Raw genomic sequence first — 14,267 nt, 5'->3', positions numbered from 1 at the left:
ACGTCATATTAAAAACAACAGTAATAAGTACTTAAAACTCATCACCTCCTGATTATTGTACCAAATATTTTACTGTTGTTTATGTTCTTGAAGTTGTTGGCATCCATCACATCTGTAGATGGAAATTCTATATAATGATGTGCTGCTATATATATTGCCATATAATGGTACACTGTCATAGTGGAAGTATTCACACACAGAAATCTGCTACAAATTAGGACTTGAATTATTGTTTTGTCAATTGTCTAGACTAAAGAAAAGAATAAGAAAACTTAAGGCAGGTTAAACTAAAAAGTGAATTGTATCTGCAATAATTGAATAACAAAAAAGTTGAGGAAATATTTTAGTATTTGAAAATCATTATCTTATTCAGCTACGAAGTTGCTTATACCATTGACAAAAAAATGAAGTTTCAACACACATACATCTTTTGTTTCTTGTTTTGCTTTGACTTACTTGTTAAAGGAAGGAAAAATCAACACTCCTGTTGGAACTACACATCATTCATCAATTGCAAGCATAGATTGGATAAAGATACAAGAATCTGGCTAAAAATCAATGAAAGCATTTTGTGAGAACAATTTGCTCTATTAATTTGACAATAAAATATTGTATATCTTGTTATTATTTATAAATCCTGTACCACAATCCTTTATAGCAGTAACCTTATAATAAACTTATGAGCAAACTTGTGTACACACATACCTTCCCCCTCCTCTCCCCGGGAACCAGTTGTTACTTTTTAGCAAACCACTGGATATCATCTTTATTTACACTTTCCTAGGCTAATTAGGTACTGAGCTCTTTGATTCTGCTCCCTAAATATTTCTCAGAATTATTTACTTCTTTCCATTCCCACGGCTGGTACTTGGGAGCCTTACCTCTCATTGGTGTTATAATAACAGTTTCCTAATAGGTCTCTAAGTCTCCAGACTTGCTTTCCTGCAATTAATTCTTCACACAGCCACGAGAGTGATTTTCCTAAGATGAAAATGTTATCATTTCACTCCCCTTCTTGAAATTGTTCAGTGCCTCCCCATTGCATTCAAGAGAAAGTTTAAAACCTTTAACATGGCACAAAAGAACCTCTACTTATTTATCCTCTGCTCTTGCACTTCCAATCTCTGTGTCACGGTTTTGGCTGGGTGCCCCCTTTGCAAGTCTCTTTTATAAATATTTTCACACTGTACTGCCATTGCCTTTTTTTGTGTGTTTGTAACATTTTGTTATGAAACTTTCAAACACAGAAAAGTTGACAGAATTATACAGCAGACCCACTACACATCACCTAGATTCCACAACTGACATTTGATGTACGCTCAACATATTTGCTCTATTGCCTGTCTATCCATCTACCCATACCTCTATCAACCTTTTTTTTTAACGATATGTTTCAAAGTAAGTTGCAAACACCAGTACATTTTGCTCTGAAACACTTCTGCATGGTATTGGTAACTAGAGTTAATCTGATTACTTACAAAATTTTTTGGAGGTAAAATTTGCCATTTCCTTTTACTTGCCTAGCCCCTGCACTGGGTTGAAGTGACGGTGTCTTATTTGTTTTCAAGCCAATATCTCACATATTGTAGGAACCAAACTAAAGTTTGTTAAGTAAATGAATTTTAGATTCCATCATATGTTACTTAGGGAACTTCTTGATTCATATAAAAATGTAGTTTTATCACCCCTTTGATAAAAATCACTCATTCCTATACCCAGAAAATTTGAAGAAAGCAACTTACATCCCACTTGTTCCACATCATAGGCTATGAAGAATTTTAATCTGTTAACGATAGTAGACAAGCTAACTCTCGTACAGTGTCTTTCTACAAAGCTCCACAAGGGGGTGCCCAAATATCTTTTTTCAAACTATAGTCCCTCAAGACCCACGGTCAGTCCTAATTTGTATTAGTATTTGGCATTTCTGAATTTGGTCAATTAGCATAATAGAAATTATATATAGAAATTACATAATTAAGGAAAAGTTACTTACATTAAATAAAATTATGCATGTGCAATTTTAGAATCTATAGTTCTGGATATAATGAATAATGATTATAATAGTTACCTTATATTTGTGCAGAGTTTAATATTATTAAAAGTTTTTTCATATCCCCAAATACTGACGAATTAATTCACCTTAAATCCCTTTCACTGAAAACTGTCCATGAATAATTTACACTTAGTACAGAATCTAAAAGGACAGAAGTAGAAATAACCTACAAAAAAGGAGGAGCTATATGATTTAGGCGTAATTCAAAAATAGATAACTCTATTACCTTAATTAGAAACAAATGTTGTGTAAATCAGCATTGAAATGGGTTGACATAAGTGGGATAATAAGTTAACTTAATGTTCTTAGAACACTTTTCTTCCATGAATTTGATAGAGTTATTAGAAACTTTCTTTGTTGGATATTCTTATTAAATCCCAAATACACTGACCAGGAAACTCAAGTGAACATCAAGTTTCTGCAACTTATTATTTGCACAAATAATAATATTTACTTATATTACTTTTGTATTTCAATGAGGTATCAAAACATGGACCATGGGTCACTAAAATCAGTGTAACAATCCCTAGCTACTCGGGTAAACCTGCCCAAACCTGGAGGAAAAAGTTCTTCAACTCACTGAGGGTTCTAAGAAGGGGTGTTCATTGCCTTTGATGGCTCAGGCATTAAGAATTACACACACACATTGTGAGACTTACACCGTGCTGGAAATTAGCCCATGAAGATTTATCCTGAGCCGTTTGCCACAAAAGTTAAATACCTGTTTTCCAAACATAAATTGTTGGGCATACTGCCTCCTTTTTCTTCTGCTCTGGCACAAGCCTGGTAGGTGCAAAGGCCTAGAAACTTCCTGGGGTATTTAGGGATAATGAAAGATGGCCAGTTGACACACAGAGATCTAAACTTTATTCCCTTTGACTTTTCAGTGGATCTCAACACCTGCCCTCTATTTTATCAACTGTGAAATGGAAGAATTAAATGAAAGTGGTCTCTAAGTTTTCTCCCAATTCTGAGATCTGATGCTATTGTTTCTCTCCAATACAAGTTCAAATAGCAACTAGTGGGTAATTGAAGAATTCAACTGTTGAAGATATAGTACAACACTAAAATGTAAAATAAACTAAATGAAAAATAGAAAATACTTCCCGCATTAAAAGCAGGGTTTGGTCAAGGTGTAAATAAACAGATCTGATCTTTCTCTTTTGGAGGGCTCTGCATGAAAAGGTTAAGACTGCTATATCCACTGACTGAAGGGAATGATTAAAGAAAAAAAAAATTGAACATTCAAATCTGTGATAGAACTGGACCAATCCATTTTCAGATATTTCTCAGAAAGGAAAATTGTAAATTTTTTCAGATAGCACCCTGATTTTTATAATTGCTTTTAGTTAGGAATAAACAACATGGAAAGAGAAAATATCAATATTAAAGGAACATTTTAGAGAAAGGTTGTAATAGCCATAAGATTGGTACAATGGAAGTTTATGCTGTCACTGTGGTCTAGGAGGCACAGTGTGTTGCGTATGTGACACAATTACTCAAGCTGGGGACCAAATGACAAATAATGAAGCAAGATATATCAGGGTGTAAACAATATAAAAAATAATTGTCAAATGTTGTTGTAAACCTAAAACTACATTTAAAAATAATGTTACTAAAGTTACTGTTATTATTAAATAATAAGAATAAAAAAAGAGTAGAGGGAATATAGAAGGTCAACTCATTCAGAATTTGGTGATGGTGGTGATGGGAGGACTGGAGTCACACTGTTCCATACTTAAGCGATGCCACATTTTTCACATTTTTCAAATAATAATATCAGAGTTTATTTTTTTATATAGTTTTTTATTGATTATACATATTCATGGGGTACAAAGCTGACTGTCACCACCTGTGCCCAAGATGTGATGGTCATATCAACACTATCAGCATGCACATTACCACAAATGCAATTATCCCTGTATCACCCACCCAATTAATCCCCGACCTCCCTTCCCTTGCCCCCTGTAACCCTAGATATGACCAATGCACCACTGTCCCATGTTTTATTACCAATGATAATTTTCATTTCTTTATTGTCTTTGAATGCTTTTAATCTTTCCCTTTGTTGATAAATAGGACCAATGCCATTTGGTGTTTCTCTAGTTTGCTGATGAAGGACTGAGAGAATGTGCAAGTCATAATCTTGGAGTCAAGAGGATAATGAATCCCAGAAATTCCAGAGATCTGAGGCAAGTGTTAGAAATTCTACTATATCAAGCTTTTATACTGGAAAAAAATAATAGAAGGGGACCTCTAACAACAAATTTCCCCAAACTGGGTGAGAAGATCATGGATTTCTCCCTATTCAGTTGGTAATGTTCTTTTCTACTTCAGGTCAGTAGTGTGGGAGGCAGTTGAAACTGGGAGAAGCTTTTGAAATCTTACACAGTACCTTAGTCTTGGTCCAGAGGCATAACTTTGATACAAGTTTGATCTTATTTGTTACCAACTGTTTTTTGTGTTTCTATGACTTCATGCAGATAAAATTTTCTGAGATATATGTCATAACAGACTTTGGCCCCTTTAAATGATGCTAGGAACCCAAAATACCATCATTATTGAAATTATGATCATGAATGGAGATCGTGGCACTGGTACCAAAACTAATAAAACCAATATAGATTCTACAATGGTAGAATATTTTTAAAAATTTGAAAAGCTATTTTCTATCTAGCAGGGCTCTGGAGGACATCAATCTGTTGTATCATAGTCATCAGGTGATAGATGAAAACTAAAAAATAATCATTCATTCAACAAATGTTTATTGAGTGCTTACTCTGAACCATCTATAGTAGTAATAATAAAAATAATGTGCTACCTTTCTTTATAAAGACTTGACTACAGAACAATTGTCAGAAGGGCATGGGCTCCAAGTTGCCTTTTTCTAGGCATCATGGTTATCCATGCTGTCTTATTGGGTCTGGTGTATGTCCAGTAGCACATTAATTCAAGACCATCGGTTATGATTAAGATCACAGTCCTCAGCCATGGTGCATTGTTTTTCTGGGTGCAAAGCCAATGACCTTATGTAAATTGACAGAACTCAAGATTTTCTTGAGTCCTCTACCCAGTCAACCTAGTGCTGATTGCTACACCTGGGAATGAGAGGTAGAAAACCTTGGGTTTGGATTACCCTATTCGATGTTGAGGGATGGATGGGAATGGATGAGTAGGCAGGACTCCGACCCCCCACCAACTTTAATCAGAACAGTTCCAAAGCAGTAGGGCTTTAGTCCACTTCTCTTGTCCAGGAATCACCTATTTGCTTCTTAGAGGCATTATTATTCTCATGCTGTTAATCGGCCCCAGCAGATCAATTTACACTTAGTACAGAATCTAAAAGGACAGAAGTAGACCTAAAAAAATGCTACTTCCTTGTTCCATGATTCTCATTTCACAAAAGTGAAAAACGTGGGTAACATCTACAGGCTGTTAGGTGCATATATGGTGGCTCCCTGGGAAATTCCACTGTTACTTCTGCAGTATACCCACTGTTCCTTCTTTCTCTTACCAATGCCGCACAGATCTTCCTCTGTTCCTTAAAAACCACCTTGTGGTGAGGAGACTTTGAAAACGTTCACATTCACATGAATACTTAATTTAATGATGCAATGGTTGTTGTAAGTGAGGCTCAAGGGTCAAATAGACCTGAGTTAAAAACCACATTCCACCATTCTCTAGCTTTAATATGACAGTAGACAAGTTAAACCCTCCCCTCCACGTCTGAAAAATGTGAATTCTTATAGCACCCGCTATAAATAAGTAGTTGTGCTTAGAGAGAACTAAATGAGTTAATGTATGTGAAGCACTTAGCACAGTGTCTAGCATCTGGGAAATATTCATAAATTGGAGGCTATTATTATCACAATAAGGAAATTCTTAAATGCTAAAATGCTGATTTTAAATAATTATTACATGGACATTTATATTGCATCCTCTGATGATTTTGCCATCCTCTATCTCACAGTCAGTCCATAGAGAAGCCTGCCTGTTAGTTGTCTAGGGATCAAGTGGATTCTCGGCAGTGTGTTTTACACTGATTTAATATGGGCTGTAACCACAAAATAGAAAATAGGAAAAAAAATAGAATGGAACAACTGTGGTGACCGTCTTTCCTGGACAGAGACCTCAGAATATTGACCACTCTAAATCTACCTCTCACGTTATAGTTTGAAAGGATCTTAATAAATAATTAAAGCCACCTCCTCATTTCATAAGTGGAAAAGTGAGGACCCCATAGAAGTTAGGGGCATAAGCAGAACTAAACTCAGATCACTCTTTTACTATATATTTTATATAATTTTTAATATGAAAAACTTTAAAAATCACAGAAATTGAAAGACTAGAACAATAAACTCTTACAGACTCTTTATCCAGCTTCAATAATTGTCAACCTGTTACCTCTCTTGAAAAACCAGTTTTGAATCTGAGTCTGGTGTCATTTATCCTCCTTCCCAGAGCTGTTCAGAACCAGTATCTTAGAGAGCATCCCCCAGGCAAAAACATGTAGGAATAAAAAGAGAAGGAATCGCATGAGAAACAAAGGCAGGCTGTCAACAAATGCCTAAAATGTAGAAAATTCGCTTAAGTTGTTTTTTTCAATACTCTGAAAAAGACAGTCTTGTTCCAAAAGGACACTGTTCCTTTAAATTGCTTACCGATCCCACCCAGATCTTGCACCCTGGCCAAATGCCTGACCACTCTTGCTTTAACTTAGTCTAATAATCATGAATAAAAGATTGCAAAAGATCCACAAGCAAAGACAAATTTTATTTCTCACAGAACAGACCAATACCGAATAGCTAACTCCATCCCCAACAGTAGTCCTTGCGGTTGGCATTTGCTGAACCAGTCTTTAATTCCTGTTTGACAAACTTTATAAGGTAAGGCATAATTGCTTTGTTTTAGTCACTTGAGATAAGATAGGACCATCTAGGAATGGTAGAAAACTAAATGGTTTACACACTTATTATGTGAAGAAAGCTTGTCAAAAATTTTTACCCTCTGATATTACTTTAAATCAATTATTAGAAAAATATGAATAATTCTTAGAATGTAAAAATTTTAAACTTATTTTAAAGTTATTTTAAAATTTATTTTTAATTTACACTCTGTAAATAGTATCATAATGATGATCTTTTGGGCATCTTTTTCTTAATTTGGAGCAAGTTTTTACAATTCAGGATTAATTATAGAATACTTTATAACTTGGCTAGTTTAGCAATTTGAATAAAGTCTTTATTCAATCATTTTATCTTCATGTAGAAACAAATGGGATGCACACACTGTGAATAAAATTGGTAAAATCTGCTAAAAAAGATTATTTTATTTTTGAAAAAAATCGTGAAACATAAGGTCTCTTGGATTTATTGATCCTGATATCTACCCAAAATAAATTTTAGGCAAAAAAAAAAAAAAAAATATATGGCATTTGGTTGAAGGTCACCATTGTTTCTGCATTTATGAAATTTAACCAATAGTAAACATAGAGGTTTACATTTCTTTCATTTAACTAATGGCATTTTCTCCCTGAAATATATATATTTTTTGTATGTGACATCTGAAAGAGAGAAAGGTGAAAATTTTAAAAGCTGATAATTATAACACATGGTAAAAGTGATTAGAAATGGGTAGGCTCTCAAGATGACAGATTAACAAAGAACAAAGATTTCAGCATGATAGTAGAGCTAAGAAAAAAAACTAGAGCAAGAAAAGTAGAAAGGAATAAGGGTGTCCTCTGGCTGCTGTTGGGAAACATAAAGAAGTAGCAAGACTTCAGTTTGGGAGGGCTAGATAAAAAATATCAGAGCAAATACTAATAAAATAGGAAATACTGTGATTATTGATAATGAATAAGTTTTGTTTGTGAACATCATCTATATAGGCATTCAAGTATGAATTCATGATTATATGCCAAGAAAACTGTATGAACAGGTGCTTAGTTTGGGGGAAGAACAAGTCTTTCTTTGAAAAAGTCAGCATTTCCAAAGCCCTAAATGAAGCCTACAGATGAGAAGAAAGTGGTTTTCTTTTCAAGATCCTAGACGGGAATCACCCTCTTTAAGTTTGTGAAGATTTGCTTGATCATGTGGCTTGTAAAATCTCTCTTGCTCTCTATGAAATTAAATTCTCAGTCTTTTATTTCCAGAACTTCTGAGATGTTCCTCATGGTATGGACTCAACAAAAGAGAAAAGACATGTGTAATACATGGTGTTATTCCTTTTTCCCTCTGAAAATGCAATAGCAGCTTTCCCCCCCCCATATATCCTTATCTTTGCACTAATCTTCAGATTTAAAAGTTGTACATCCTTCTGTATTCCTTTCTTGAGTTAGCAAGGGGGTTACTTGGGGAGAAATGCCCTTTGTGTGTTCTATTTCTTTAGCACATTTTTTAAAAAAATGCCCAGCTGTCTTCTCATCTTAGCATACCTGATCTGAAGATCAGTTGGCATTTGGCCTATTGCACTTGATGCACTTGCCAGCCCAGATGCTTGGCCATACTGATCCAAAGTACTCTTGGTAAACTTCCTGCTGGACAATGCTATTTGAGGAGCAGATGATGGCATGAAGCCAGCCATTGGTCTATCCCCAACACAACAGCTTTGCTTCCCTTTGGGGTTTGCCCACCTGGCATGTATGAAAGAAGTAAGTCTCCTGTTGCTTTGCCTTCCCATGGATTTGTCACCCCTTTTCCCCTGGGTGACGGAGCCTCCAAAGATTACCCAAAGCCCATCTCTTCTGAGCAGTGAGAAGCCCCATAAAGGGGTTAATCTCCCTGAACCCTCAAGAGCAAGGTGTTCCTTCCATGTGGGAAATTAACCACAAATTGGGGCTCTCTTCCCACATTTATTCTCCAGCCCAGGAAGTTACAGCAAGAGAACTAGGTGGGGTTATCGCTAAGTACAGTTTAACAAGTTTAACAATAGAAGCTGGTAACATGCAATTAAATTGATCCACTAACAAAAGCTTGATCTTAGCAAAACATTCCTTCTCCCTACAGCAGCTTCCTAGTATCTTTACATATCAATCAGTAACTTGTCTGCCTTTAAACCAGCAGCCTTGCTGTGTTACAACACTTTATTTTACAACAGAGACTATATAGCCCGGGGAAAATTTCCTTTTTTTTGTAAGGTCAATATTTGAAAATGCAAGGCTTTGGAAAACCAGGCCCTGTGAAGTACATTTGCTTTGTGCTTACTCTACAATCTCCCATCTCACTCCTCATTGCCTTTGCATATATACCCACCCTCTATTCAGAACCTGGAAAAATTGTACTCATGACTTCCCAATTCTCATTTCCTGAAGGCAGGTACCAAAGAAGGAAAACATGATTCTTGTTTTCCAGAACTCCTGAAGTCAGTTTCGTTTAAGCAGTCAATCATTTTGAAACCATGCTGATTATTGGTTCAAAATAAGCTTTCTCATTCCCATTCTGTTGTGCATACTGAGCTAGCAACACATCAGTCTTCTCTTGCCAGGGAAGTCTGTGAGTTTGGAAGTCATTTGGTGTGTAGCTGGGCATACTGACTGATGTAGGTGACTGAAGATTTTAATATAGATTAGACTTTTCATTGTTAATCTACCCAGAAAATCAGATTCTGGCTGTTAGGAGGTGCTTCCTGACTTTTCTGTCCTATATTCTGTTGCTTTTATGAGAATCTATGGTTTTTCTCTCATGCTCTTCTGATTCACTGGATATACAGCTGCAGTCTGGCTTGGAATCCTGGTGGAGACAAAGTTTCCAAAGCAGGAATAGACAAGAGAAATGGGGTTCTATGGAAGCATAAGGGGAATTTAATTTTTGCCTTGATCTTTGAACTCACTGAAGTTGTGTGTGTAGTATTAAGACGGAAATGGTGGTGATTGTCTACAATTCTGCAAAATATTGGAATTCTCAGGAATCGGTTATAATGCAAATGAATGAAATGATCACGTAGCAATCTGAATTTACCCCAAAGAATCTTGATCTGCAAATGTCAAAGCAGACCTTATGATTAAAACCCCAGTCACCATATAGAGTAAGATTGCAATGTTTTTAAATGGCTCTCCCTACTCTCTGTTCCTGAAGAATAAATGAATGTCGTTCTTTGAATATATAGAGTTATTCACGTATAAATGTTTGGTCATGGTGCTATGATTTATTTAGATTAGAAAATTTAAAAATCTCAATGTGAATATTTTTCTAGAAATTTGAATGAGAATCCCTTTCTACAGTCACATGCCTGTTTTCAACCCTGCTGGTTTAAAATTTAAAAAATAACAAACAGCATATTTCATCACAGTATTTATAACTGATTTTTCTATCAAAGGTGCTACGAGGCAGATGATTTTTCACCATCTGACATAATGTGGAACAGATGTTTTATCTTGTGTCTCCTGCTTTTGCCAGCGTTTATAAGTCAAACTGTGCATGCACAAAGAAAGAAAGGACAAAAGCCAAATTTACTTGCAAGGAAAAATGACCTCCAAGGTAAAAAAAAAAAGTTAAAAAAAAAATTATTAGTTTTAACCTGTTAAAACCCTGATATAAACTTTCATTAGTATAAATTCAGGAAAATTTGATATAAATAGTAAACCACATATGTGTACATGTGACATTCTCCTTTAGTATAATTATGATATTACGATAATAACACACCTTACATAACTTAAAGCACATCAGAGTTTTTAGAGCACTTGGGCATTTATTATCTCATTTGACCCTCATAGTAACCTTGTAAAATAAGAAGGACAAAAGTTGCCACTCACAGATTATAGATAAAGAAATTGAGGCTCAGACAGGTCAAGTGGCACATTCAAGGCAAATCAACTAGTAAGATACAGAGCTAGGATTCTCTTAACTGAAAATCTCTGTTTTTAAGTTGCTTCTCTCCCTTTTACTATTGCTATGATGTACATAGTCATTTTCTCCCTTGAAAAAAAAAAGCACAAAAAACCCAAAGTGGCGACTCACCAATATGACACACAACCTGAGAATTAGAGTATTAATTACTTCTAGACAACTTTGCCCAGTGTTTGTTGAATTTTAAAAATGTGATACACTCTCCTTTCTTTTCACTTTAAGCAGGTTTAACATTGAGAAGATGCTCAGAAATTCATAATATTTTGTTTACTTGTTTGCTTTTGATTTACATGAATTTATCAGCACCACACTCTCCCGAGTGAGCCACGGGCTGGCCCTGATTTACATGAGTTTATAAGGGGAAAAGAATTTATAGGCTTGGAAAGCGATTTAGTTTTTACAATTTAAGCCTTATCTCCAAGGTGTCTCTCATTCACTTTCCACCCCTCACAAAAAGAGAAAATATGCAACATACCACCTCAGGGCTTTCCTTATGCAAAGTTGTTTCATGAGTAGGGACAATTATTTTGCCTAACCTATTTGTTCTATTTCAGATTCCATTTGCTTCATAGACGTTGTCTTCATTGTGGATAGCTCTGAAAGTTCTAAAATTGTCCTCTTTGATACACAGAAAGATTTTGTGGACAGCTTGAGTGACAAGATTTTCCAGTTGACCCTGGGTCGCTCCTTGAAATATGACATCAAACTGGCAGCCCTTCAGTTTAGCAGCTCTGTCCAAATTGATCCACCTTTTTCTTCTTGGAAAGACCTGCAGACTTTTAAGCAGAGGGTCAAGTCTATGAATTTAATTGGGCAAGGTACCTTCTCTTATTATGCCATCTCCAACGCCACTAGGCTACTTAAGAGAGAAGGGCGAAAGGATGGTGTGAAGGTCGCTTTGCTGATGACTGATGGCATCGACCATCCAAAGAATCCAGATGTTCAAAGTATTTCTGAAGATGCCAGAACTTCAGGAATATCGTTTATCACCATTGGACTTTCCACTGTAGTCAATGAAGCCAAACTCCGTTTGATATCTGGGGATTCATCCAGTGAACCCATTCTACTGCTGAGTGATCCAACCCTTGTAGATAAAATTCGGGATCGCCTGGTAGGTAACTAATGGGCTGGCTATATTTCTCTCATCATAATATTGGTATCTTGGCTATAAATTCTTTCAGGGTAGATAGTTGGCCCAAAAGATGAAAAAAAAAAGTGTGTGTGTGTGTGTGTGTGTGTGTGTGTGTATAAAATTCACCTTTGACATGGAAAAAAACAATCTTTCTGAAGTTTCTCTCCACTTCCTTGATAGTTTACACCAGATAAACTGGGACAATATCAAACTCATTCCCTGGAATTGCATTCTTTATTGCTAGTCAATGCTGAGGATTTTGCAAGGATTATTTCCCAGTCACACACTTCAGTCTCCTGATTATATATACTAAGATCACAAGCACTGCTGACTTATGCTCAACTTGTGGCCTGCTACATTTGTGCTAAGTTGATCTTTTCTCATCCCACATTTACAGAAATATTTTTGACTCTCTGTTTCACCTATTGTCACATTATGCTACTGAAGCAAAGTATATAGACTTGGAATTTTAAAAATTATCTCCTTTTTTCTTAGATGTTAACAAGCCCATCCAATCTAAAACCATCTACAATCTGCAGTCAACTGACAGTGCTTCCCATCAGATCAATGAGTCCCGCTTGTCTTGTCTGATTAGCTGTGTCAGTGCTTTTCACTATTGGTTGCTCAGCTGTGTGTGAGAGCCTTTCCTTGCTGCTTTGGAAAACACAAGGCAAAACAATCAAAATGAAATCCCTCTTCACAACATTTCTCAAGGAGAAAACTCCTGGAGATAAATTGGTTGATTTGCTAAGTGTTAAAAATTCATTTTCTCAAAAATACTGTTTTCTTTGATTTCCTGGGAAGAAAACAAGGCAAACACGTCCTTTAGGTACTGAGCATTTCATATGGCTGTTTTCTATAGATTGTGAAGAAAACTCAGGCCCTATGTCAGACATTGTTTTGCTCCTTTTGTCCCTTCCTCCAATTCTTTTCTCAAAATACCCTTATCTTTTCAATTCTTAGTTGTTTTCAGCACGAGACCTGAGTTTTTCTTATCTAAAACATAGTATCATGTATTGAGTTCTCCCTATGTATTAGGCATTGCTCTGAGCTCTTTGTGTATTTTATTATATTCAATGTTTGCCACAATCTTATAATGGAGGTACTATTATTATCCCCATTTTATTTGATAATTTAAGGCCAACAAATCTGCATGCTTAACCCTGTAAAGATATATTGAGAGGGGAAATAGTGACTTTTGGTTTTTTTTTTTAAGGATTTCTCAATCAGAACTGTCCTGAAACAGTTAAACAGCATCCCTCCTTCAAAATTACTATTGTTTCTAGCCTTTACTCCTTAGAGATTGCAGGCAGATGAGAGAGTTCTGCCTAAACCATAGGTGGAGATGATGGCCCAGCCCAAGGTGCTTGGAGTGAGTGCTCATTCCGAGTAGTTCTTTTGCATGAATGGGAAACTTGCAGTGGTGCCTGGTTAACACCTAGTCCTGCTTGTGCCACGGTTTAAGGGGGCCTCACCACTCAACTTAAAACAGAAAGTTTCAGCATGTTCAAGAGAGAACTGGGGATGTGATAATGAGTCATCTGTTGCTACTTCATATTCACCCCAAGCATGAGAAGACCTGACTGTGAAGATGCAGGGCAGGCAGCTCTTTGTTTGGCAAGATGTGTAGGCTCAGGGTGTTCATACTCCCTCCAGACACACCCTTGCTGAGAACTCCTGCCCCACTGAGAACAAAGGCTCTTGGCAGTAGATTGGAGGCAGGACTGTTGGTTTCTGGGGAAACCAGAAAACGACCAATGATGCTGCTCTTCCTCAGCATTCTGTGATTTCAGCTTGTTTGTTCAGATGGAAGCTCTGTGAATGAGCCACTTCTTAGAAGGAGTGTTGCTTTCCAAACACTTCCAGGATCCAAAGTGATTATTAGGCTCTTCAGAGAATGATGTATCAAGGCTCAGTGTTTCAAATTGCCACCATCTAGAAGGAGAACTTGACAGTTGATCAGATTACTGGAAAAATTCCTCATCTAACCCATTTCTATTATACTGTTAGTTGAATTTTTAAACTTTTTATTTTACAATAATGTAGTTGACTTCTGAAATAAGTTAATTAGGTATAGTTTAAGTAGTTAAAGTATACAGTTTCAAGAGTTTTAACAGACAGATGATCCCATGAAACCATCAACACAATTAGGATGCAGAACATTTTTATCACCCCCCAAAAGTGTCCTCATGCCTCTTTGTAATACATCCCTCCCTTGCTCCTGAGCTACCAATCT

General features: G+C 36.2%; 1 protein-coding gene across 1 annotated transcript in view; it reads left to right on the top strand.

Annotated features, from left to right (window-relative positions):
- The first annotated feature begins 10,403 nt into the window (after positions 1-10,403).
- The window catches only part of COL28A1 (collagen type XXVIII alpha 1 chain), a 167,596-nt gene continuing 163,732 nt past the window's right edge, over positions 10,404-14,267 (top strand). Inside the window, exons 1-2 of the mRNA XM_063100916.1 lie at positions 10,404-10,527; positions 11,454-12,010. Of these exons, the coding sequence (XP_062956986.1) occupies positions 10,404-10,527; positions 11,454-12,010 (681 nt within the window). The remainder of the gene's footprint in view (positions 10,528-11,453; positions 12,011-14,267) is intronic.

The sequence above is a fragment of the Cynocephalus volans genome, chromosome 6, assembly GCF_027409185.1.
Source record: "Cynocephalus volans isolate mCynVol1 chromosome 6, mCynVol1.pri, whole genome shotgun sequence".
Lineage (NCBI taxonomy): Eukaryota > Metazoa > Chordata > Mammalia > Dermoptera > Cynocephalidae > Cynocephalus > Cynocephalus volans.
Note: the sequence above shows the minus strand (reverse complement) of the source record. Positions and strands in the feature narration are given on the sequence as shown.